General features: G+C 44.5%; 2 protein-coding genes across 2 annotated transcripts in view; one reads left to right on the top strand and one right to left on the bottom strand.

Moving 5' to 3' along the window:
• The window catches only part of LOC309551481 (vomeronasal type-2 receptor 26-like), a gene marked incomplete at both ends in the record, with an annotated part of 1,345,010 nt that overhangs the window by 816,081 nt on the left and 501,411 nt on the right, over positions 1–27,518 (top strand). The window lies entirely within an intron of this gene.
• LOC309568971 (vomeronasal type-2 receptor 26-like) overlaps positions 21,964–27,518 on the bottom strand; it is a gene marked incomplete at both ends in the record, with an annotated part of 54,586 nt that continues 49,031 nt past the window's right edge. Inside the window, one exon of the mRNA XM_082274735.1 lies at positions 21,964–22,868. Coding sequence (XP_082130861.1) covers positions 21,964–22,868 — 905 coding nt within the window. The remainder of the gene's footprint in view (positions 22,869–27,518) is intronic.

The raw sequence follows: 27,518 nt of genomic DNA, 5'->3' as shown, positions 1-27,518 counted from the left end.
TCTATAGCCCAGGGGATATACAAGTCTGAATAGGTCCTGGTGCTGTAAGGCACGCAGGACCCACAACATTTGGTGAGTGATTGAATTCTACCAGTATCACTTGGATGTAGCACAGCACTCAGCACTTGCACCTTAATATAAGAAAATTTGCACTGAAGAATCCATGTTTATATGAGAACCACCTGCACTTTTTTTGAACTTTCACTTGTTTATTAATTTTATTGAATATTTATTTATTGGACTTTTTTATCTATGGTATTTATTTGTGCACAATATTGTATGAATTTGGAGCAAGCGCTATAGGTAGCCTATTGCTTAGACTACTCTTTTTTATAGTACAGGAGATGATCAGAGACTGCAGGCATACTAAAGGAGATGGACAGAGACTGCAGACATAGTACAGGAGATGGTCCGAGACTGCAGATGTACTACAGGAGATGGTCAGAGACTGCAGATGTACTACAACAGGAGATAGTCAGAGACTGCAGGCGTACTACAGGAGATGTTCAGAGACTGCAGGCATACTGGAAGAGAGGGTCAGAGAGTGCATAGGTACTGCAGGAGATAGTCAGAGACTGCAGACATACTACAGGAGATGGTCAGAGACTGCAGACATACTACAGGAGATGGTCAGAGACTGCAAGCATAGTACAGGAGATGGTCAGAGACTGCAGATGTACTACAGGAGATGGTCAGAGACTGCAGACGTACTACAGGAGATGGTCAGAGACTGCAGACATACTGGAAGAGAGGGTCAGAGACTGCAGAGGTACTTCAGGAGATGGTCAGAGACTGCAGAGGTACTGCAGGAGATAGTCAGAGACTGCATACATACTAAAGGAGATGGTCAGAGACTGCAGACATAGTACAGGAGATGGTCAGAGACTGCAAGCATAGTACAGGAGATGGTCAGAGACTGCAGATGTACTACAGGAGATGGTCAGAGACTGCAGACGTACTACAGGAGATGGTCAGAGACTGCAGACGTACTACAGGAGATGGTCAGAGAGTGCAGGCGTACTACAGGAGAGGGTCAGGGACTTCAGACATACTGGAAGAGAGAGTCAGGGATTGCAGGTGGGTGGGATTACAGGCGCTCCCCCTCTTACTGTGCTTATGATCTGTCAGCCGGGAACCCAGCACAGCCTGGCCATAACAGAGTGATGTGAGTGCCTGTGCCAGTGTGCCTTACATTGGTCCTGACCTGCTGCATCCACTCCGCTCACCATACTGACTGCTGTGCTGCCTGGTGTAGCGGCTCTGGCACCGTGAGAGGCAGCAGGTGCAGAGACGCTTTTCATTTTACACCGGTCCCGACCTGCTGCATCCACTCCGCTTACCATACCGACTGCTGTGCTTCCTGTTGTAGCAGCGCTGGCGCGGTGGGAGGCAGCAGGGTAGAGATGCTTTTTTCAGTTTTGGCAGGATGCTCTGGGAGGGGGGGGGTTTGAACACCCCAACCCCCCCCTTATCTATGGCCCTGCGGGGTGATCCGGTTTAATCATCTAAAGTCCAGCATTGTACTGGTACACTGCTGGTCAGGAAGTGGATATGATGTTGTTTTTAGTAGAATACACTATATATACAAATTTTAATATCTATATTTATTAATGTATGTAAAGTTGGTGCACTTTATGGTAGTTTTTTATTTATTTATTTTTTTTGAGGAGGAGGAGCATTAAAACATTTGATAAATAATTTAAATAGATAAAAAAATATATATACATCAAATTCAGCAAATTTCAGCTGAGTTTGGGCTGGGTATTTAAGTGTATTGTATTATCTATTACCATTGATACATTGTATGTTACTTTTTTTGTTTTTGCAAAGAATATATTTGATCAAATGTTTGTCAAATCTATCTATCTATCTATCTATCTATCTATCTATCTATCTATCTATCTATCTATCTATCTATCTATCTATCTATCTATCTATCTATCTATCTATCTATCTATCTATCTATCTATCTATCTATCTATCTATCTATCTATCTATCTATCTATCTATCTATCTATCTATCTATCTATCTATCTATCTATCTATCTATCTATCTATCTATCTATCTATCTATCTATCATAATGAATTATTTTATCAGACATAACTTGTGTAGAAGGTTTCTGTATTTTCTTGTCTTTGCGTGTCTCTCATGTTCTCCTCGCTGTGCTGGGAGTCTGTTCAGTGTCAGTGTCCCCCGGGAAGGTACGGATAAAGTTATAATAAAATCTTTGTATTCTGCTATGAAAAAAATCCCATTGCCATTCATTGTAATCAATAATCATCACTTAGCTGGGAGGGGCCCCAGGAGAGTCTTGGCAGGGAGGGCGAGAGAGGAGCTGTGATCTTTCTATGAAGGTGACACCTCTGTAATTATGTATCCAGGTGACACCGTCCTCTGTCTATAGATACAACAATTACTGTGTACTGATAGAATGGTGAGGATGGAGGGAGGGGGAGGATGACGGGAGGGGGAGCGCAGTCTGCCAGCTGCTCATACAATTCTATTCTCTGATCTGATTATACAGATAGACAGACAGAAGGCATCCCTGTGTGATTTAAAAAATAAAGTTTACAGAAAATGAGATTTCTGATGAAACTTATATAATTATTATTAACCAGTTAGGCTCCAGATCCATTTTCACATTCCAGCTATGGGCCTATCCAATCACCTATCAGTTTTATTAGTTATGACACAAAGGTGAGGCATTTCATTATTTAGTTATTGGGGGGGAATGTCTTAACCACTTGCCGACTGCTCACACTATATTTACTGCGGCAGTCGGCACCGGCCAGGCAGAGTGACGTAGATCTACGTCACTCGCCTGTCACTCCTTCTAGAGCCAATAGCGGGCGAGCGCGCGCCCGCCGAAGCTCGCGCCCGCCTCGGCTCGTTCACGGAGGAGTGCGGGCGTGTGACCGGTGGACCCGATGTCCGCCGGTCACTCACCGATTACCGGTACAGCGGGAGAAAGACAGAGCGGCTTATGTAAACAAGCCGCCTGTCAGTTCTCCCGGTGTAAAAATGAAGATCAGACGGTTCTACTATGTAGAACCATTGATCTTTTTTTTTACACCAATAGCAAAGTCCCTACACAGTTAGAAGCACGCCCCTAGGACACACTTAACCCCTCCCTGTCCAATAAAGTTAACCCCTTCCCTGCCAGTGTCATTTTTGCAGTAACAGTGCATATATATAGCACTGATTACTGCAGTAATGTCACTGGTACCCCCAAAAGTGTCAAAAATGTCAGTCAAGGGTCTGATCTGTCCGCCGCAATGTCGCAGTACCGCAAAAAAAAAAACGCAGATCGCCGCCATTACTCGTTAAAAAAAAACACCAAAAATGACAAAAATCTTTCCCTTTGTTAGTAAACGCGATAACTTTTGCGCAAACCAATCAAAATACGCTTTTTGCGATTTTTTTTACCAAAAAATCGCACAGGTGATCAAATACCACCAAAAGAAAGCTCTGTTTGTGGGAAAAAAAGGACGTGAAATTCGTTTAGGTACAGCGTCGCACGACCGCGCAATTGTCCGTTAAAGTCACGCAGTAAAAAAATCGCAAAAAACCCCCTGGTCTTTTAGCAGGAAAATCCTCCGGTCTGAAAGTGGTTAATTTGATAATATTGTCACCAAAGAGGGATCTATTTATCTGTTTATTTAAAAGTCAAAATAAGCAAACAAAAAATAATAAAATAAAAATAAATAATTGAATTTTTTAATTATTTATATAATTATTTTTCTAGTTTACAAAAAAACTGTGTTACAATATTCTGTCCATAAGCAATCTGATAGCCAATGTATTTGACAATGACCCACTCCTCTAAGGTTCAATGCTTCTTGTGGAACACTTTTATGTGTCAGTTGGTGGTCACCCCGGCTGGAAACACGACTCTGCCTGACCTACTAATTAGTAATAATTCAGAGCTGATAGTGGATGTTGGAGAAAGCGATCATTTAGGAAACAGCGATCACAGGACGATTACCTTCACTGTAGGGCACAGGAAAAGCTGACAAGAGAGCGGGACAAGTGTATGCTAAATAAACTGATAAACTGCAAATTACTTTCCTCTCCCTGCCTCAATCACAATCTTCTCCCTGCCTAACTGACTGCTAGCAATGTCTCTAATTAGACTACACTGCACTGTCTGATAAACTGCAAATCACTTTCCTCTCCCTTCCTCAATCATGTTCATCTCCCTGCCTCAACCACTTACTATCTTGCCCGGACAGTCACACTACATGTCGCTGCTGTGCGAGCAGCCTTTATATCTAATATATATAGGCCACTTGAGTATATATTAGGCCATTCAGTATCTATTGGTCGTTTCAGTATAGACCATGAATTGATATCTATATAGATATATAGGATACTTGGTAATATATCAGGCCATTCAGTATCTATCGGTCAGTTCAGTACATATCAATAGAGATGAGCTTCGAGTTCGAGTCGAGGCTATGTTTGACTCGAACATCGGTTGTTCGTTGAATGACAAATAAATGTGTTTCTTCACGGGAAATTTGAGTTTCCCATAATGCACTGCATGCGCGCCGTGCATGCAGCGCATTATGTGATTGGCCAAAGCATGCACCCAGACCTCATTCTTTGGCCAATCGAATGATCTCTGCCATGATTGGACTAAAGGCAGGCTGCCTTTATCCAATCATGGCTCAGGGGCCAAGTACACGCCCCACACTACATCAAGGGCATCGTGCAGCCGCAGCATGTAGTGTGATTGTGCGGCGATCAGACAGGGTCAGGCACGCAATTCAGGCAGTGAGAGAGTAGTTGTTTTTTTGGAGTCAGACAGTGCAGAGAGACATTTGTAGCAGTGTAGGGAGGGCCTAGGTTCCTGTGTGAGGTAAGGATAGATTGATTTCTTTACATCATATCAGACAGTGTAGGGAGGGCCAAGGTTCCTGTGTGAGGTAGGGATAGATTGATTTCTTTACATCAGATACCAGTACCAGTATTGTTCATGGGTCAGTTTCTGCAACATTCTAAAATCTTTATATGGGAATAGACATCACTGCAGATATCAGCCACAGTAACCTTTGCTCAGTTGTGGATTTATCTATAGGGGTCACATAGCTGTGTGAATAGAGATCACTGCAGATATCAGCCACAGTAACCTTTGCCCTGTTGTAAATTTATCTATAGGGGTCACATAGCTGTGAAAATAGACATCACTGCAGATATCAGCCACAGTAACCTTTGTGCTCAGTTGTGGATTTATCTATAGGGGTCACATAGCTATGGGAATAGACATCACTGCAGATATCAGCCACAGTAACCTTTGTGCTCAGTTGTGGATTTATCTATGGGGGTCACATAGCTGTGTGAATAGAGATCCCTACAGATATCAGCAGCAGTAAACTTTGCTCAGTTGTGGATTTATCTATAGGGGTCACATACCTGTGGGAATAGAGATCACTAAAGATAACAGCCACAGTAACCTTTGCACTTAGTTGTGTTTTTTTCTATAGGGGTCACATAGCTGTGGGAATAGACATCACTGCAGATATCAGCCACAGTAACCTTTGTGCTCAGTTGTGGATTTTTCTATAGGAGACACATAGCTGTGGAAATAGACATCACTGCAGATATCAGCCACAGTAACCTTTACTCAGTTGTGGATTTATCTATAGGGGTCACATACCTGTGTGAATAGAGATCACTACAGATATCAGCCACAGTATCTTTTGCGCTCAGTTGTGTTTTTTTCTATAGGGGGTCACATAGCTGTGGGAATAAAGATCACTACAGATACCAGCCATAGTAACCTTTGCTCAGTTGTGGATTTATCTATAGGGGTCACATACCTGTGTGAATAGAGATCACTACAGATATCAGCCACAGTGACCTTTGCTCAGTTGTGGATTTATCTATAGGGATCACAGATCATTCATCTATAGGATTATAGATTACATCAGATATCAGTGAGAGTATTGATAATCGGTCAGTTGCGTACATCTATAACCACCACAGCTCATCTATAGGGCTATCAATTACATCATATTTGGTCATTCAGTATCTATTGGTCAGTTGCGTATACCCTATATTGATCTGTATCAACATAATGTCCGAAAGGCAGACAAGAAGAGGCCGACGCTCACAGGCCACGAAAAGAGGGAAAGTAGCCTCTGTGTCGATTGTGAAAAGTGGTGGTCACAATCGACATACTGCATCCTCTACAGGCAGGGCAAGTCCGTCCTTTATTTCCGGTGCTGCCCGTGCTATTCATCCACAAGATGTGGAAGAGTTGGTGGAGTGGATCAATAAACCATCCTCATCCTCCTCTTCCTCTGACACCCACAATCCCAGTATTTTTTCTTCCACCGCAGCTGCCAAAGCAGCCCGTTCCACAGGCTCCTTCTCCACAGCTACTCCTTCAGTTGCCCCACCATCATGCAAGGAGGACTCACGTGAACTATTTGATCATAGTGTCAGTGACATGCTCCTGGGGGATGTGCAGAAATTGAAAGCTGTGATGTTGTTTCTCAGGTTTATGAAGGGAATAACATGAGCCTAGAGAGAGGGGGTGACAACGACGGACAAGAGACCAGCAGTCATGTTGCCACTGCTGAAGAATATTGCCAAGTTTACTAAAGGGACGAGGAGGGAGGGAATGATGAGGTCACATACCGTACTTGGGTGCCTGACAGGATAGAGGAGGAGGAGGAGGAGGGGGAGGATGAGGAGGATGCACAACTGCAACGGGGCAGGATGTGCTCCATGGGCCGGCCTAGCAGTAGCCAACCTATTGCGTCACAGCACAGAGCTCCACAGGGGCAGGGTGCTGCAAAATCCCCGTGGATTCCAAAAAGTTAATTAGTGTGGGCTTTTTTCAGCACCTGTGCAGTAGACCGCAGCTCTGCTGTTTGCAGCATCTGTCTAAAGCGGATCAAGTGGTGCCAGAACACCAACGGCTTGGGCACGACATGCTTGACAAGGCATATGACTTCCTGCCATGCAGTCCATTGGCAACAGCACCTGAAAGAGGCACCAGATCAAAACAAGCATACATCACCTTGCTCCTCATCTGTGATCTCCAATCCTACTATACCTCATGCCTTCTCAAATACCAGCATTGAGAGGAATGATGGCATAGCAATGAGTGGCACAGAGAGTTGCACCCAATCTGCTAGCAGTACCCCACTACTTGATTTGAGGAGCAGGCAGATTTCACTACCCCAATATTTGAACCGTAGAAGTCCTCGCTGGACAAAGCGGTCAGCAGGAAGGTGCACATTACTGCTGACTCTTGGTCCAGCAGGCATGGACAGGGACGTTACATTTCTTTCACGGCTAACTGGGTAACTCTGCTGGCAGCTGGGAAGGATGCAGGACAGGGTTTGGTCTTGCAGCTTGTTTTGCCACCACGCCTCCAAAAGCTGGTGCTGGTTCTGCCAAATATGGCTACTCCATCATCACCTCCTCCTCCTCTTCCTCCATGTCCTCTTCTGCACAATTCTCCTCTGCAGTAGCAGTGCTCCCTAAGCGTTCAAGGGACTACGCAAGCAGTCAGGCTAAAAGATGCCATGCTGTGCTTCAGTTGGTCTGTCTAGGGGATAGGAGTCACACAGGTGCAGAGATTCTGTCAGCTCTGCAAGGGCAGGCTAAGAGATGGTTGACACCACGACAGCTAGAACCAGGAATGGTCGTATGCGATGATGGCACCGACCTTCTCTCCGCCCTCCGACAGGGACACTTGACACATGTTTCATGTTCTGAATCTGGTGGTGCAGCCGTCCTCATCATCCTCGTCCACTGACACCCAGGCTCATACTAGTTTGCCTTCCACCGCAGCTGCCAAAGTGGCCCGTTCCACAGGCTCCTTCTCCACAACTACTCCTTCTGTCGCCCCACTATCATGCACAGAGGAGTCACCTGAACTATTTGATCATACTGTCAGTGACATGCTGCTGGAGGATGGGCAGGAATGTGAAAGCTGTGGTGTTGGTTCCCAGGTTGATGAAGGGAATAACATGAGCCTAGAGAGAAAGGGGGTGATAATGGCAGACGAGAAACTAGCAGTCATGTTGCCACAGCTGCAGCATACTGCCAAGTTTGCTCCAGTGACGAGGAGGGAGGGGATGATGAGGTCACTGACTGTACTTGGGTGCCTGACAGAACAGAGGAGGAAAGTGAGGGGAGGAGGAGGAACAACTCCAACAAGGCAGAATGTCCTTTAGGGGCCGCCATAGGAGTAGCCAACCTATTGCATCACAGCACAGAGCTCCACAGGTGCAATGTGCAGGGTGCTGCAAACTCCCAGCAGACTTCCAAAAGTTAATTAGTGTGGGCTTTTTTCAGCACATGTGCAGTAGACCACAGTGTTGCTGTTTGTAACATCTGCCTGAAGCGGATCAAGCGTGGCCAGAACACCAGCCGCTTGGGCACCACATGCTTGACAAGACATTTGATGACCTGCCATGCAGTCAATTGGCAACAGCACTTGAAAGAGCCACAAGATCAAAACAAGCATACTGCACCTTGCTCCTCATCTGGGATTTCTAACCCTACTATACCTCATGTCTTCTCAAAAACCTTGTGGAATGTGCTGCACCACAGTAGCAGGTTACAAAAAGGCATTTATCTTTGCGTAAGGCCATTCCGGCTCTTTACCGTCATGTGGAAGGTAGTGTTTTTGCCTCGTTTGACATAGCGGAAAGCAGGAAGGTGCACATTACTACTGACTCTTGGTCCAGTAGGCATGGACAGGGACGTTACATTTCTTTCACGGCACACTGGGTAACTCTGCTGGCCGCTGGGAAGGATGCAGGACAGGGTTTGGTGTTGCAGCTTGTTTTGCTACCACGCCTCCAAAAAGCTGATGCTGGTTCTGCCACATCTGGCTACTCCACCACCTCCTCCTCCATGACCTCTTCTGCTCAATTGTCCTCTGTAGCAGCAGTGCTCCGTAAGAGTTCAAGGGGCTACGCAAGCAGTCAGGCTAAAAGATGCCATGCTGTGCTTCAGTTGGTCTGTCTAGGGGATAGGAGTCACACCGGTGCAGAGTTTCTGTAAGCTCTGCAGGGGCAGGCTCAGAGATGGTTGACGCCATGATAGCTTAAGCCAGGAATTGTTGTATGCGATAATGGCAACAACCTTCTCTCCGCCCTCTGACAGGGACACTTGACACATGTTCCATGCTTGGCACATGTTTTGAATCTGGTGGTGCAGCATTTCTTGAGCAGATACCCGGGCTTCCAAGATCTCCTGAGGCAGGCCAGGAAAGTCTGTGGCCACTTCTGCCGTTCTTTCAATGCCAGTGCTCGTTTATCTGACATTCAAGGGGAATTCAACCTGCCCACCCATTGCCTCATTTGTGACATGGCCACCAGGTGGAACTTAACGTTGGCAATGCTGCAGTGGCTGCACACGCAGCAGAGGGCTATCAATCAGTACCTGTGTGAGTATGGCACAAGGACAGGGTCAGGGGAGCTTGGCTTTTTTTCGCCACGCCAGTGGCTTTTGATTAAGGATGCATGCATCGTCCTATCACCATTTGAGGAGGCCACTTAGATGGTGAGCCGGGACGATGCATGCATCAGTGACACTATCCCGCTAGTCTACCTGCTGGAGCACTTGCTGCGTGGAATCATGGACAGGGCACTTGAGGCAGAACAGGGGCCTTTCCTCACATGGCCCCCTTTATCCAGATATCATTCCTGCAGGGCCACAAAACACACAGGAGGAAGAGGAGGAGGAGGATGAGTATTTCGGCAGCATGGATGTAGAGGAAGAGGATAGCATACAGCAGTCTTCAAGGGATGGTTTTGATTCCCCAGAAACCACAGGAGTTGTACGTGGTTGGGGAGAGGTTGCTCCTGCTGACAATGTCATTTTTAGTGACGCAGAGGACTCAGAAGCTCATGCCTCCTCCAACTTACATTTAGGGATGATCGAACTTTTGAAAAGTTCGGTTCGACCAGAACACCCGAACTTCCCGAAAGTTCGGCCCGGATTTCAGAACCCCATTGAAATCAATGGGACCCGAACTTCGGTAATCAAAAAACACCATTTTGAAGCCCTAAAACCCAATAAATGCCCCTAAAAAGTGCCTAGGGTTCTGGGTCATGCCCCAGAGACTATTAATCACACAAAAAAGTTCTTAAAAATTGTCATTTTTAATAGAGAGCCAATTATTGAAAAAAATAAAAAAAAAATAAAAAAATGTCTTTGGATTTAGTGTCTGGGGGTCTAAAAAGTGTACCTGTGAAGTTTCAGCTCTGTAGCATGTCCAGAACCAGAAAAAAAAAAGTTTGTTTGTATTAGAGTTAATATAGAACAAGGACATGGCTCCGCTATTTTCACACCTTGCCGGTTTGCAGCAGGCGTTTTTTTGGGCATTTTTTGGGGTTCTTTGGAGGCAGGCATAACATCAGAACTTCTGTGTAGGGGTATATATACACACAAACATGTATGTATATATACATACACATATATAGGTGTGAAAGTAGCATAAACCTATGCTTGCGCTAATGAAAAAATTAACACCCATATGGCTTCTCTCCTATCACACCTATATATGTGTAACTGTATAAATACGTATGTGTGTATATATACCCCTATGCACAAGTTCAGATGTTATGCCTGCCTCAAAAGACCCCAGAAAAAAATGCCTGCAACAACACACCTGGGCGTTTTTTTTTTTTTGGTGCTAGCGTTTTTTTGGGCATTTTTTTGGCGTCTTTGGAGGCAGGCATAACATCTGAACTTCTGTGTAGGGGTATATATACACACATACTTATATGTATATATACACCTACATATATATAGGTGTGAAAGTAGCAGAAATCTATGCTTGCGCTAATGAAATAATGAACACCCATATGGCTCCGCTCCTATCACACCTATATATGTGTAAGTGTATAAATACATATAAGTATGTGTGTATATATACCCCTATGCACAAGTTCAGATGTTATGCCTGCCTCCAAAGACCCCAAAAAAATGCCTGCAACAACACACCTGGGCGTTTTTTTTTGGTGCTAGCGATGCATGCATCGTCCCGGCTCACCTATATATGTGTAGGTGTGTATGTATACCCTATACAGAAGTTCATATGTCATGCCTGCCTCCAAAGACCCCAAAAAATGCCCAAAAAAAAAGCCTGCAATAACACACCTGGGCGTTTTTTTTTTGTTTTGGCGCTAGCATTTTTTTGGGCATTTTTTTGGGGTCTTTGGAGGCAGGCAAAACATCTGAACTTTTGTATAGGGGTATATATACACACATACTTATATGTATTTATACAGTTACACATATATAGGTGTGATAGGAGCGGAACCATATGGGTCTTAATTATTTAATTAGCTCAAGCATAGTGTTCTGCTACTTTCACACCTATATACAATGTATGTGTATTTATACATACATGTGTGTGTGTGTGTGTGTGTATATACCCCTACACACAAGTTCAGATGTCATGTCTGACTCCAAACATGTCCTCAAAAAAGCCCTATAAACGCCTGCAGAAAAAAGCAGGCTGACAGGCGAGAAGCCACTATCCGGTTCTATAAGTGACCTAACAGAAACAAACTTGTTTCTATTGCGGTCACCCTGACATGGAAGGGTTTGGTCACCCTGCCATAGCAGTCAGAGTCAGTTCACCCTACACTACATTACGGTAACCCTGACATGGATGAGTTTGGTCACCCTGGCATTACAGAGTCAGTTCACCCTACACTACGGTCACCCTGGAACTTAACACTTTCCCTACAGAAACTAGATTTTTGATTCTAACTAAAGTGGAAAAAAGCACCCTAACTACACTAGATATCCCTTTCCTGACACTAATAATTGCTAAATGACACTTTTGAAGCAGAAGTAACAGAACTGCTTCCACTCTCTTCCATGTCCCTGTATTACAATGCTAGGAATTTGGCGGGGCTGTCTTATATACTGGGGGGTGTATTCACTAATGATTGGCCTCTGGATCCCCTAGTCACTCCAATCACATTCCTAGCATTCTCCTGCCCCCTCAATTGGCTTTTACTGATGGTTCTGGTCCAATCATGGGCTTTTAAAGCCCATTTCCTGTCCCATTGCATTTTGGTTGGTTCTGGTTGCCAAATTCCGAACTTTTAGCCCAAAAAGTTCGGAATTCGACCGAACCCCGAACAGCCAATGTTCGGGTCGCCTGTGAAAGGACCCAAGGATCCGTGCTATCAAGGAGAGGGATAATTACTGGTTGGCAACCCTTCTTGATCCACTTTACAAGGGTAAAGTTGCAGAGCTCATCCTGCCTTCGCAGAGGGAGCAGAGGATGAAACATCTTGAGGAGGCCTTGAAAAAAAATGTGTGTACTGCCTTTCCAGACACTGGGAGGTCAACATTCTGTGGACGTGTTCGGGAGGCATCCTTCAGCCAAAGGAGAAGCGAATTTAGAATGCAGCTGGCTGACCGAGGCCTTTAAACAGTTATTTTGTCCTCAGCAGCACCCAGGGCTGTTAGGTTGAAGCAACCATCACCAGCGTCTCCATCATATGGTGCATGATTATCTAGGCACAAGAGCAGACTTGGAGACCTTTCCAGCTGCGCATTCACTGGCTTACTGTGTCTTGAGGATGGACCACTGGCCAGAGCTTGCTCAATTTGCAATGAAGCTACTGGCCTGTCCTGCTTCCAGCGTGTTTTCCGAACAGACGTTCAGTGCTGCTGGAGGTTTTGTGACGGACAAAAGAGTGCGTCTGTCCACAAAAAAAAAAAAAGAATGTCCTTTCAATGATTTTATATAATCTTCAGGCGGTCCCCATAGCAATTCCCCTGACGTTCTTTACGAAGTTTCGGTCTATGTGCATACAAATTATATGGAATAGGAAAAGACCAAGGATTAGTTCTGATCAGCTGACAAGACCCCAACAAAAAGGTAGCATTGGCATACCCGGCCTGCGAAACTACTATTGGGCGTGTCACTTGACCAGAATCGTGGACTGGTCAGTCCACGCTACACTCAAAGACTGGGTCTCCCTTAAAGGCTCATTTAGCTCTCTTGATCTAGCTGCCACACCTTGGCTCCTTTATGGTCACTTACCACCATTATCTAAGGCTCATCCTTTAATTGGCCCTACACTCAGCACTTTCAGGTCAGTCTGCTCGAAACTTGATCTCTCTTCTAATCCAGGGCCCCTAACGCCCATCACAAATAATCCAGCTTTCCTCCAGGAATAGCAATACCTCACATCGAGCACAATTGGCCACATAACAAAATCCTAGCTGAACATTTCTTCTCAGATGGGATACCCAGAGACCTGAACTCCATTTCCTCACGCATAAAAGATAAATCTTTCCCGTTTTGGCTCTACCTGCAAACAAGACTCTTCCTAAAGTTACTGACCGCTCCGGATCACTTTCCCGCCAACTTACACCATTTGAAACGCTGTGCTCCCAACTCACTCCCCAAAGACATGTAATATCCATGTTACAAGACGCGTTCTTCACAAACACCTTTCCGGAAACGGGGAAGGCATGCCACATATGGGACAACGACCTACAAATGGACTTGTCAGAAAAGGACTGGGAGTGTATTTTCACCATAGCCCACAAAGGGTCCATTGACGTGGCGATTCAGGAAAATAGTTATAAAAACTTGACCCGATGGTACACAACACCTACATTGCTTCACAAATTTAACCCTGACATACCTGACCGATGCTGGAGATGTTCCCAGGAATCAGGGTCGCTTCTGCACATCCTGTGGTCCTGCCCACGCATCTAAACTTTTTGGTCTCAGGTCCACAAAATGAGATCACAAGCCTCTACTCTCTCATTGGAGTACACACCAGCACAATTCCTACTACATCTTTCACCTACATCAATTTCTGAATACCGCAAAACCCTTGCATTACACATGATCAATGCAGCCAAACTGTGTATTCCTATTCACTGGGGCTCCCGCCATACTCCCTCCATATCTGAATGGTTCCACAAGATAAACAAAATAGCGGACATGGAGGAACTTATACATATAGCTAGAGATACCCCCACCAAATTTTACCAGACTTGGGCATACTGGATACATTTCTGAACTACGGATCAATACATGTCCAGGACCAAGAATGATATTGCCTAACTAACAAATCTGAATAATACTTATCATTTTGTTCTTAGCACCCACATATGTTGACGTTGGGTCTCCCCCCCACACCAGGGTTGAGTGGGGCAGACTCTAGTCAACAGTACTTCTACTCCTCTATCCTTAGATCAATAAAAGGAAATAAAATCTGCAGAAATCTCCAGACCTTTTATGAAGCGTAAATACACTTTTACACCCATAGTCTTGCATAACTGTATATTATTCCATCAACTCTCCCATCACCATTCCCTACAGTTCTTTTTATCTCCCTTCTCTTGATTATATCTCAAGAAGCTTTACCTTTATCGTTTGTGATATGCCTACTGTTATCGGAAGTGTGTTACTTATGCTGTTTATGTGAATTTATCCATACTACTGTATATGTTATTTTCTTAAATTCAATAAAAGTTTTATTGTAAAAAAAGGAAAAAAAAAAAAAAGAAAAGATGGACCCATGTAAATTTAATATATATAGATGATGTTTACACTGTTTTCAGATATTTATTTATGCACTATAATTTGAATGAACTTTATTGTGACTATATATATTTATTGCATTTTGTACAGATAGTTGGATGCATAGTGGTACTAGCTGCTTCCTATATTATATAGAGTTGAGTAATAGATGGTTTGTACACAGGAATAGCGCAAAAAGGTTTTTTTACATTTAATAATTTAACCACTTAAGGACCAGGCCTTTTTCTGACACTTTTACAAGATAAGTTTACAAGATAAAAATTGACCGGGGTGCCCCCCCCCCTCCCGCCACTCATAAAAGTGAACTCGCAGCAAATCTGCCACTGGGACCACTTTTATGTGAAAGAGGACCTCCGGCTGAGTAAGAAAATACTGGGGTTATGGAATCTATCTGCTGCCATAACACCGGTATTTAGAGTCAAAATACAGACGTAAAACTGCGGCAGGCAGACTGGAAGTGGTTAATAATAATTTATCAGAAGAGTCTGGAATACATAGAGAGGCATCAGGAGAGTCACCATTTTTTAATCATGTTAATCCCCATCGCACCATCCAAGATAGCCTACTGGTAGCATAACCATTCAAATCCTGTTTAACCACTTAAGCCCCGCAAGATTTTACCCCCATTCCGACCAGGGTTTTTTTTGCGATTTGGCACTGCGTGACTTTAACTTACAATTGTGTGGACGTGCAATGCTGTACCTAAACTAATTTGACGTCCTTTTTTTCCCACAAACAGAGCTTTCTTTTGGTGGTATTTGATCAACTGTGTGATTTTTTGATCATGCGCTATAAACAAAAAAAGAGCGTCAATTTTGCAAAAATAACAATATTTTTCACATTTTTTTATATGAAATTCCCCCCCAAAAAAATGTAAAAATCAAAATTTTTTAACATTTTCGGACAAATTGTTTTATGCTACATATGTTTGGTAAAAAAATTAGCAAAAAGCCTATTTTGATTGGTTTGCGCAAAAGTTATCGCGTTTACTAACAAAGGGAAAGATTTTTGTCATTTTTTTTTAAATGAGTAATGGCGGCGATCTGCGATTTTTTTGCGGTACTGCGACATTGCGGCGGACAGATCGGACCCTTGGCTGACATTTTTGACACTTTTGGGGTTACCAGTGACATTACTGCAGTAATCAGTGCTATACATATGCACTGTTACTGCAAAAATGACACTGGCAGGGAAGGGGTTAACTTTATTGGAGAGGGAGGGGTTAAGTGTGTCCTAAGGGTGTGCTTTCTACTGTGTAGGGACATGGCTACTATTGTAAAAACAGAGATCAATGGTTCTACATAGTAGAACCATCTGATCTCCATTTTTACATCAGGGAGAATGACAGGCGGCTTGTTTACATTAGCCGCCTGACTTTCTCCCTTCACCGGAGCGTTCGTGAGTGACCAGCGGACATCGGGTCCGCCGGTCACTCGCACTGGCTTGTTAGTAAACGAACCTGGGCGGGCGCGCGCCCGCCCGCTATTGGCTCACATGCCCGTGACAGGCGAGCGACATAGTACTACATCACTCTGCCTGGCCGGGGTTGACCGCCGCAGTAAATAGTACTGCGGCGGTCGGCAAGTGGTTAATTCTGTTCAAAAGAGGTATATAATTATACACATCCTTCACTAAGGGAGACAATTTTATACATAGAAAGATGATCCGCACACCAGTAGTAGCTCTTAAAAAATATTCACCTTTATTCAAAAACCACAGTACACAACTGCTGATAAGATCAGTTGACAGGTTTCAGCCTGTAAGGCCTTAATCATAACTACATTTAGACACAAAACTTTGAAATATATAGAGGCTCTACATATCACAGGCTTCACCTTTAAATTCTCCTAATTGGTTGTAGACAATTGATGAAAGGCAAAATCAAATATAGTATATACTAGGGAGTCCCATGTGTGTGCCACTAATGTTCATAAACTACACAATAATAGTATACATAGAGAAAAATTAAACAATAAAAAATTAGTGAGAGTGATTAAAAAGTTATAAAGAGACCAGGAGAGAGGAGAGATGCTGGAGAGAGACAATTTATTGTAGGTGCAGATCTAGATTCCAATCTCAGGTTCAACCCCTGAGGCAATCTAGAATTGAGTCTAAGGCCCGGTTCACACTGATGCGTTGTGGGAAGGTTGCAAATTCGCAGCCTGTTCCCGCATCCCAAACGCACCCCGGCAGTTCACACTGCCATATGCGATACGCTGGGGGTGTCAATGAAATCTTAACGACACCCCCAGTTTGATCGCATATCGCAATGCGATCTGTACAGTCGCACAGGATCGGATCGCACAAGTGTGAACCACTGTGCGATCCGATCCTGATGTGGCTGCAAAAAAGGGTCCTGTGCGTCTTTGCTGCGGGTGCGGTGCGAATTTAGCCATACAAAGTGTATGGCTAAACTCGCACCGCACAGCCGATCGCATGTAATGAAGGAGCAGTGCGCTCCGACATTACATGCAATCGCCGTAGCCGCGGCAGTGTGAACTGGCACTTAAAGCCCACCATGCCTCTCTTCCCAGTAACCTTCTCTCCCTAACGCCTCCTCTAGGTGAGTGAGACAGCCGTTCTATTCCTCTAAAATAAAATGAGGAAAGATCACACTGATGGCGTTCCCTAAAGTGGCGTGTTGCTACGGAAGTATTTTTAACATTTAAATAACTTGTGTCACAGTAGTGTTCCCCTATTCAGGCTCTCAAGGGACACGTGGTGCAGCCCACATACTGTAGATTGCATGATATACAATTACTCAGATAAATTACAAAATTTGTGCCATAGTTTACATATTGTTGTATGGTAAACTCCTCACCCGTAGCCCTGGCTACAAACGTTTTTGCCCGGCACATTCAAATGACAGTACCTACAAGTCTTAATATTACAAGAATAGTTCCCAGGGTATGCCAGCCAGGCGGGCTGGAATTGTTTGGATGAGAAAATATTAGGTGTTAAAGCATTTCCTAATGTGGGTGCTCTTTGACTTGTAAAAGCGCCAGCCTGCTTGCGATACCCAATTTAAACCTTTGTCTGTGTATAATAAAGGCAAATTCCTTTTTTTAATTTTAGTTATTTGATAATATTCTTGAGAAAATGTAGTTACAAAGGTAATGGGTTGGCCCGTTACATTGTTTCTGATAGTACAGTATGGTGTTTACCTCTATTGCCTTTTCTATTCATGAACGTGTCTGCTAGCAGTTCCTCTCTATTCTTCATCAGAGCTCTTTCTAGTCCTTAATGTATATTGGGAAATGCTACACCCTCTCTTTTATAGGCAATGATGAATAACTCTACATTCCTGTTTAACCGGTTGCCGACCGCTTAAGGAATATATACTGCGGCAGTGTGGCTCTCCCAGGCAAATCGACGTAGGGCTACATCGGTCTTGCACCTGCAGCTAGGGGGCAAGCCGATGCAGCGGGCAGGCGGCTCCGATTGCCGCCTGACACCTGCGATCGCTCCCCATTGAGAGAAAAGAACGGTCGGCTGTTGTAAACACATCTGACCGTTCTTCTCCCTGGAATGATCACAGAGCCCCTGTGATCCTTCTATATAGGATCACAGGTCTCTATGGTCATTCCACAAGCCACGCCCCCCACAGTTAGACACACGCCCCTAGGCTCACATTTAACCCCTTGATCACCCACACTGTTACCCCTTCCTTGCCAGTGGTATTATTACAGTAACAGTGCATATTTATAGCACTGATTACTGTAGTAATGTCACTGGTCCCCCCAAAAGTGTCAAAAATGTCAGTCAGGGGTCCGATATGTCCCCTGCAATGTTGCAGTCCCGCAAAAAAATGCAGATCGCCGCCATGACTAGTAAAAAAAAACCAGGTGATCAAATACCACCAAAAGAAAGCTCTATTTCTGGGGGAAAAAAATTATATTTAGGTACAGCGTTGCATGACCACGCAATTGTCTGTTGAAGTAACGCAGAGCCAAATTGCAAAATATGGCCTGGTCATTAAGGGGAAAGTCTTCCGGTCCAGAAGTGGTTAAAGGCTTTGTCTGTTGAACAATTACGTCTAGCTTGAATAAATTCCCCATAAGAGATGGCATTGATGGTGTGGGATGGATGACAACTATCTGCAAACAATGTTGTATTGCCAGAGCATGATTTTCTGTAAGTACATGTTGAAACGCTGCCTGTGGTAGAATCGCTCTGCAGTGTGATGTCAAGCAAGTTAATACTAGAATTGTTCTGTTCAATTGAAAAATATAGATTTAGCTGCCTGTCTTTAACCACTTAACCCCCGGAAAATTTGACTGCTCAAAGACCAGGCCCTATTTTGCGATTCGGCACTGCGTGACTTTAACGAACAATTGTGCGGTCGTGCGATGTTGTACCCAAATGAAATTGATGTCCTTTTTTCACACAAATAGAGCTTTCTTTTGGTGGTATTTGATCACCTTTTTATTTTTTGCGCTATAAACAAAAAAAGAGCGAAAATTTTGAAAAAATAACAATATTTTTCACATTTTTTTTATATGAAATTCTCAAAAAAAAAAAAGTAAAAATCTAATTTTTTTTAACATTTTAGGCCAATTTGTTTTCTGCTACATATTTTTGGTAAAAAAAAAAATCGCAATAAGCGTATTTTGATTGGTTTGCGCAAAAGTTTTTGCGTTTACTAACTACGGGAAAGATTTATGTCATTTTTATTGGTTTTTTTTTTAACTAGTAATGGCGGCGATCTGCGTTTTTTTTTGCGGGACTGCGACATTGCGGAGGACAGATCTGACCCTTGACTGACATTTTTGACACTTTCGGGGGTACCAGTGACATTACTACAGTAATCAGTGCTGTAAATATGCACTGTTACTGTAAAAATGACATTGGCAGGGAAGGGGTTAACTTTATTAGTGATCAAGAGGTTGAGTGTGTCCCTAGGGGTGTGATTCTATCTGTCAAGGGGTGTGGCTTGTTAGATCATAACAGAGAAATACGATCCTACATAGCAGGATCGCATAGCCTCTGTCATGATCTAAGGGAGAATGACAGATGGGTGTGTTTACATTAGCGCCTGCCTTTCTCCCTCGCCAGCGGGAGATCGCGAGTGCCCGGCAGAAATCGGAGCCGCCGGTCACTCGCGCGGGAATGTCAGGGAAAATTCCCGCGCCCCCTAGAGGCTCGTGGGCGAGTGATGTACCCCTACTTCACTTTGCCCAGGAGGGGCTGACCGCCGCCGTATATAGTCGTGCGGCGGTCGGCAAGTGGTTAAGATACTCACAGAATTCATGCAATTCTACAGTGTCCCCATCCCACACCATCAGGAGGTCGTCAATGTAGCGACCATACCAAACAATCTGTCTAGCAAAACAATTACTGGGGGAGAACAAAAACCTTTCCTCCCACCAGCCCATGTAGAGGTTCACCATTGATGGTGAAAATCTGGCACCCATCGATGCCCCACAACAATGGACATAGTATACATCAGGGGTCCTCAAGCTACGGCCCGCATGCGGCCCGCCAGGGTCCTGAACCCGTCCCGCCGGCCGGGATCGGCACAGGGCTGACTGCCTGTCAGTCACTGAAGCTCATATGTTTCAAAAAAGGGTGGACCCGGGGCGCAGAGCACTTCACCCTAGCCCACCCATTTGTGTGACAATAGCGAATGAAAATTCGCTATTGTCACATGGATCCTCCTCCTGGCCAATCAGGAAGCAGGTCCGAGACCTGCTTCCTGATTGGCCGAAAGGCAAACCCATGCCATGGGCCGAGGAGGAGGTGGGAGGACTCAAGGAGACGCCTCCGCTGCAGGTAAGTGCACTGGTCTCTGTGCGTTGGTCACTTTGCATTGAAAGGGGGCACGCTGTGGTCAGTCTGGCATTGAATGGGGGCACACTGTGGTTAGTCTGGCATTGAAAGGGGGCACGCTGTGGTCACTCTGGCATTGAAAGGGGGCATGCTATGGTCACTCGGCATTGAAAGGGGGCACGCTGTGGTCACTCTGGCCTTAAAAGGGGGCACGCTGTGGTCAGTCTGGCATTGAAAGGGGGTACGCTGTGGAAGGTCTGCATTGAAAGGGGGCACGCTGTGGTCAGTTTGCATTGAAAGGGGGCACACTGTGGTCACTCTGGCATTAAAGGGGGCACGCTGTGGTCACTCTGGCATTGAAAGGGGGCACACTGTGGTCACTCTGGCATTGAAAAGGGGCACGCTGTGGTCACTCTGCATTGAAAGGGGGCACACTGTGGTCACTCTGCATTGAAAGGGGGCACGCTGTGGTCATGGTATATATATATATATATATATATATATATATATATATATATATAAAAAAACAATAAATATTGTATTGTTTTTCCTGTTTTTTTGTGCACTACAAATAAAATATGCGCATTGGAATTCGTTCATATTTTTTTTCAAACTATAGTCTGGCCCCCAACAGTGTCTGAGGGACCGTGAACTGGCCCCCTGTTTAAAAAGTTTGAGGACCCCTGGTATACATCATCAAAAAAAATAATTATGAGTTAATAAGAACTCAACACTCAATAGAATGAACTCCTGTAATTCTAGAGGATAAGAGCTGTAATGCCAAAGGTGATACTGAATTGTCTGTAGTCCAGCGCTGTGGGGGATCAAAGAATAGAACGCCCTAACATCCAAAGTGGCCCATACATAGGTTGACACCGGTTTAACCAATGTGATATGGGATAGAACTGTACTGGTGTCCCTAATGTAACCAGGCAGTCTTTGGACCAAAGGTGTTGATATACCCATTCTCCCAAACGCTCCAATAAGGAGCCAATTCCAGCTACAATAGGTCGTCCCTGCAAAGGACACTCTACCTTATGAATCTTGGGGAGATGATGGAAGACCCGCACCATAGGTTTTTCCACAAAAAGATATTCAGCGGTTTTAGAGGATAAGACACCCATATTTTTACCCATCTGTAGATGTTTAAAGAGGATCAATTAAAAGATTTTTGTGGAATTATTGGGTAGAGAATTTTATACCCAACTATTTCAAGCCTCTGTGTTTCCATTCTAATAAGTACATAGGTCTAAGAGCCCTAACCCCCCCCCCCCCCCTGGGGAATGGGGATGGTAAATATTTCAGACTTTTTTACATTATCCTTTAAATTTGAAATCTCGCCATATTTTTTTTTTTGTTCCATTAGGATAGTAGGCAGCGTTTGTCTTGGGTTAGATACATAGAGCATAATATCATCTGCAAATACAGACAACTTATTGTCCTTACCATCTATTTCTATGCCCTTTATCACTTAATTGGCCTCGATTTATATTTTATTATTGTGATTTTAATGATGTGAGGTGCACTCAGCTCTCTATAAATGGTTCTGTCACATTAAAGACAAATTACATGTTTTACCCAACAATCAAACTTTACTATATTTTACTAAATATTGTTAACATATATTTTATATTAACTGCTGGTCTGCAGAACATGATGTCTGGAGTTGAGATAGGGTTTAACCATCAGAACATAGACTTTTGGAAAAAATATAAAACCCAATATTCCAGCACTGGAGGTCAGTATGGCGAATATCTCCACAGCCACCATGTATTTCCCTCTGGTGCTCAGATAGGCCGGGATCATGGCAATCCAGACACTGCAGAACACCAGCATGCTGAAGGTGATGTACTTGGCCTCATTAAAACTGTCCGGTAATGTCCTCACCATGAAAGCCAGAACAAAACTCACAGCTGCCAGAATCCCCAAATAACCCAACATAGAGTAGAACCCCATAACTGACCCTTCATTACACTGAATGAGGATCTTCCCAGGATAGGAGTGCATGTCATACTCTTGGTAGGGAGGGGACAATGACAACCAAATAACACAGATCAAAACTTGGACAGAGGAACAAGTCAGAACTACAACATTAGCTGCTTTAACTCCCACCCACTTCCTCCAGTAGCTGCCGGGTTTGGAGGCTTTAAAGGCAATGTAGACCATGATAGTCTTGGCCAGAACAGAAGAGACAGCGATGGAGAAGAAGATTCCAAATAAACTTTGTCTCAGTATGCAGGTTATATCCACAGGACGTCCGAGGAACAAGAAGACACAGAGGAAGCTCAGCAAGATGGAGGTCAGGAGGATGAAGCTCACAGTCCGGTTATTGGCTTTCACAATGGGTGTATCCCAATAACAAATGAGACTTTGAAACACAGCTAAAGTTATGACACAAAGGAATACGGCTACTGATGATAAAACTAAAACCAGCTCATCATTTTCATATGACAGAAACTCGTGCATCTTGGGAATACATGTAATTTTTTTCTTGTCCGGCCACTCTTCATCGGGACATTTATGGCAAATTTCACTGTCTGAAAATAAAAAAAAAGATACATTTTTACACTGAAGCCTTTTTTTATTAAAAAAGAAAACTGTCCTTGGAGAAATACTTTGGCTGTAGATGGGATGTCATTCTGGTCCAATGATTTTGGTGCTTTATGGGTCTCTGACTGGAACAAATATGCAGAATTTGAGCAAACTTCTATTAGAAAATGGGTGAAATCTTGAAAGGTGAAAGTTGAGTAATGTTTGAGTAAAAACATTGTTAAATAGACCCTACTGTATGTTTCAAACTTCTGAGCACATTTCTATTTGGTCATTATAACAGAAGTTTGATATAATTGAATTATGTGATAACAAGTTTGTGTAATCCGGTTATGGATCCATTCAAAGAATTTGCATATATTCAATCATTACTATTAGCACTGTTAGTTGTAGGGTTGAGCGAACACCTAGATGTCCGTGTTCGACGGGTTCGGCCGAACTTTAAAAAAAAGTCCGGGTCCGTGTCCCGGACTTTTACCGAACTTTTCCTGGACACCGAACCCCATTGAAGTCAATGGGGACCCGAACTTTAAGGCACTAAAATGGCTCTAAAACACCAAAGGAAAGGGCTAGAGTGCTGCAAATGGCAGCAAAACGTAATTAAGAGCATGGCAAGTGCTCTGCAAACAAATGTGGATAGGGAAATAACTTAAAACAACAAAAAAAAACAGAAAAATAAAACAATGTTCTTCTTCATCTCTGAAGGACGAGGCCCATATGGAGTAGGAGGGAGGTTGAGGTGGTGGTGGATGTGGCGGTGACTAGACATATGCCGGTTTTCGGTAATTCGATATATCGCGGTATTGCATAGCCACGGTATTGTTATTGTGGCATTTTTAAAATACCGAGTTTCTCTGTCAAGTCTGCCTGACTTGTGAATTGATACATTTCAGTGAGCTGGATGACTCATTCACTCACTCAGCTAACACCTTTCAGCATTAAGTCTCCTAACTATAAACAAAAATGATTACATTTGTATCTTTTCCTTCCCTCTGCCAGGGAGAAAGGAAGTTTAACCTCTTAAAGACTGGATCTTTTTCTGACACTTGCTGTTTGCAAGTTAAAATCAGTTTTTTTTTTGCTAGAAAAGTACTTAGAACCCCCAAACATTTTATATATTTTTTTAGCAGAGACCCTACAGAATAAAATGGCGATTGTTGTAATATTTTATGTCACACTGTATTTGCGCAGCAGTCTTTCAAACGCAATGATTAGACTTTAATGAATAAAAAAAAAAAAAAAAACGTAACAGTAAAGTTATCCCAATTTTTTTTTTTTTTTGTTACACAGAGAATCGTGAGAGAATCGTGATCTTTATTCCAAGCTAAAAAATCGTGATTCTCATTTTGGCCAGAATCGTGCAGCTCTAATAAATATATATATACACACACACACGCCTAGCAGCCCACATTACATTATTATATAGCCATCAAGCAGTGTCTGGCCTACCTGGTGATGACTGGTCCTGGCGCTCTGATCCGATGGCCTGGTCTTTAAAGGGGCAAATCCTTGCGATCCAGAAGTGGTTAAACCTGCAGGAGGACCGGTGTTTTTATCTATTAATGACTTTACTATTGCTTTAGGCCTGGTTCACATGTATGCGGGTTGGTGGTTCACATGTATGCGGGTTGGCGGTTCACATGTATGCGGGTTGGCGGCCCACATTTGCACAGGCATAGCAGCCCATTGATTTGAACGGGCTGCTATGCCCTCATTTTCCGCAGAAAAAAGGTGCATGCAGCATTTTTTTTAAATTCAGTGGCCTTGAAATCCATCCTGCTTTTGCACCATGCGACTAACCTGCAGTTCCTGCTCTGGCAAGCTTTCTGCATTTTTTGTATACGTGGGCACGGCATTTAAAAATAAACAGTTTGCGTGTGCAGCAACGGCAGGTAAGTCGCATGGTGCAAAAGAAGGATGGATTTCATGGCCACTGCATTTTTTTAAATTCTGCATGCACCTTTTTTCAGCTGAAAACGCAGGCATAGCAGCTCAAGCCCATTCACATCAATGGGCTGCTATGCCTGTGCAAATGTGGGCCCCCAACCCGCATACATGTGAACCAGGCCTAAAGCAATAGTAAAGTCATTAATAGATAAAAACACCGGTCCTCCTGCAGGTTTAACCAATTAATGACTTTACTATTGCTTTAGGCCTGGTTCACATGTATGCGGGTTGGGGGCCCACATTTGCACAGGCATAGCAGCCCATTGATGTGAATGGGCTTGAGCTGCTATGCCTGCGTTTTCAGCTGAAAAAAGGTGCATGCAGAATTTAAAAAAATGCAGTGGCCATGAAATCCATCCTTCTTTTGCACCATGCGACTTACCTGCCGTTGCTGCACACGCAAACTGTTTATTTTTAAATGCCGTGCCCACGTATACAAAAAATGCAGAAAGCTTGCCAGAGCAGGAACTGCAGGTTAGTCGCATGGTGCAAAAGCAGGATGGATTTCAAGGCCACTGAATTTTAAAAAAATGCTGCATGCACCTTTTTTCTGCGGAAAATGAGGGCATAGCAGCCCATTCAAATCAATGGGCTGCTATGCCTGTGCAAATGTGAACCACCAACCCGCATACATGTGAACCAGGCCTAAAGCAATAGTAAAGTAATTTATAAACAACACCTCCTTCAGGTTTAACCACTTCTTGACCACAAGGATTTGCCCTCTTAATGACCAGGCCATCGGATCGGAGCCGAGCGCCAGAACCAGTTATCACCAGTTAGGCCAGACACTGCTTGATGACCTATTTTAGGCCTGGTTCACAGAGTCTGTACTGACTGACTATATAATAATGTGCATAAGTGAACCAAAGCCCCTAAATTCAGCAATGAAATTGAAGTGAGGTGGAAATTTAATAATTTAAATTTAATAATAGAATACCGTGATAATACCGTATACCGTGGCAAAACCTTAATCAATTAATCGCAGCATGAAAATCTGATACCGTCACAAGCCTAGCGGTGACATAGGCGTGCGCACAGGGTGTGCTGGGTGTGCCTGGGCACACCCTAATCACCTAGGGCACATAGCATTGCCAGTGAGGAGATGGGAAAGATCTCCCTGGGACCTGCTCTGCTCTATTTCTCCTTGCCTACAGGTACATGGCCCCGATACATTACTCTCCCTGCTGGCAAACACATGCATGTGTATTTCAACTTTGGGGTGCACACCTTAATGCAATAGGCTGCGCACACCTATGGGCGGTGTAGGTGGAAGCGGCGGTGGAGGAGGACCAGGGCCGGATTAACAGCATCATGGGCTTGGTGCTGAGGATTTTGAAGGGCCTTAAGGGCCGTGCCTTGCCATGCACCCAGAGGAGAAAGGGTGCAGCCATGCATGCCTAATTCAACATGGGATGCTGTCTCTGAAGCCCATAAACACATCCATGCATCGCCAACTGTCCCTCCTTGTCCGGCCTTCACGCTGTGTGGGGAGGTTCTGAGGGTGCTGCCTGGGGAAGCGAGCATAGAAGCCAGACTTCTGTGTTTACAAGTGACAGAAGAGCGGTAACAGTGAATATGGCCAACCCGGGGCCTATATAAAAGGTAGGGGCCTGGAGCTGCAGCTCCAATAGCCCCTACATTAATCTGGCCCTGAGGAGGAGGACGAGGTAGCCAACACTGCTTCTTTTCAAAAATTTTAAATGAGGGTACACCCCAAAAGAGTGAGAAAGAGCAAAAATGGAACAATGGGTGGGTAAGGTCGGTATCCATTGCTATTCTGCATAAGGTACGGAAAAGTCCCGTGGGATCCATGCCTGGTTCATTTTAATGAACGTGAGCTTGTCCACATTGTCTCTGGACAGGCGGCTGCGCTTGTCTGTTATAACGCCCCCAGCCGTGCTAAATACCCGTTCAGATAATACACTGGCTGCAGGGCACGCCAGCACCTCCAAGGCGTAAAGGGCAAGCTCAAGCCATGTGCCCAATTTGGAGACCCAGAAGTTGAAGGGGGCAGACCCGTCATTCACTACATGTAGGCGTGTGCACACACACTGCTCCACCATGTTGGTAAAATGCTGCCTCCTGCTAAGACGTTCCATCTGAGCTGCTGGTGCTGCTGTTTGTTGTGGCGTGCTGACAAAGCTTTTCCACATTTCGGCCATGCTAACCCTGCCTTCTGAGGTGCTGGCGGTGCCCTGGTTGCGTTGGCGACCTCCTCCTCCTCCTCCTCTGCCTTGTGCTTCCACTGTGGCCCCGCTGTCAGATGGGAATGCCAGCAGCATGGCGTCTACCAGCGTGCGCTTGTACTCGCGCATCTTGCGATCGCGCTCCAGTGAGTGAATTAAGGACGGTACGTTGTCCTTGTAACGGGGATCCAGCAGCGTGGCCACCCAGTAATCAGCACAAGTTAGAATGTGGGCAACTCGGCGGTCGTTGTGGAGACACTGCAGCATGTAATCGCTCATGTGTGCCAGGCTGCCCAGAGGCAACGAAAGGCTGTCCTCTGTGGGAGGTGTATCGTCCGTGTCCTCTGTATCCCCCCAGCCACGCACCAGTGATGGCCATGAGCTGGCCTGGGTGCCACCCTGCTGTGAACATGGTTCCATCTCCTCCTCCAGCTCCTCCTCCTCCTCATCCTCCTCATCCTCCAGAACTGTGCCCCTGCTGGACAATTGCGTCCCTGGCGTTTG

This window comes from Pelophylax lessonae (assembly GCF_965119305.1).
Source record: "Pelophylax lessonae genome assembly, chromosome: 1".
Taxonomy (NCBI): Eukaryota; Metazoa; Chordata; class Amphibia; order Anura; family Ranidae; genus Pelophylax; species Pelophylax lessonae.
Note: the sequence above shows the minus strand (reverse complement) of the source record. Positions and strands in the feature narration are given on the sequence as shown.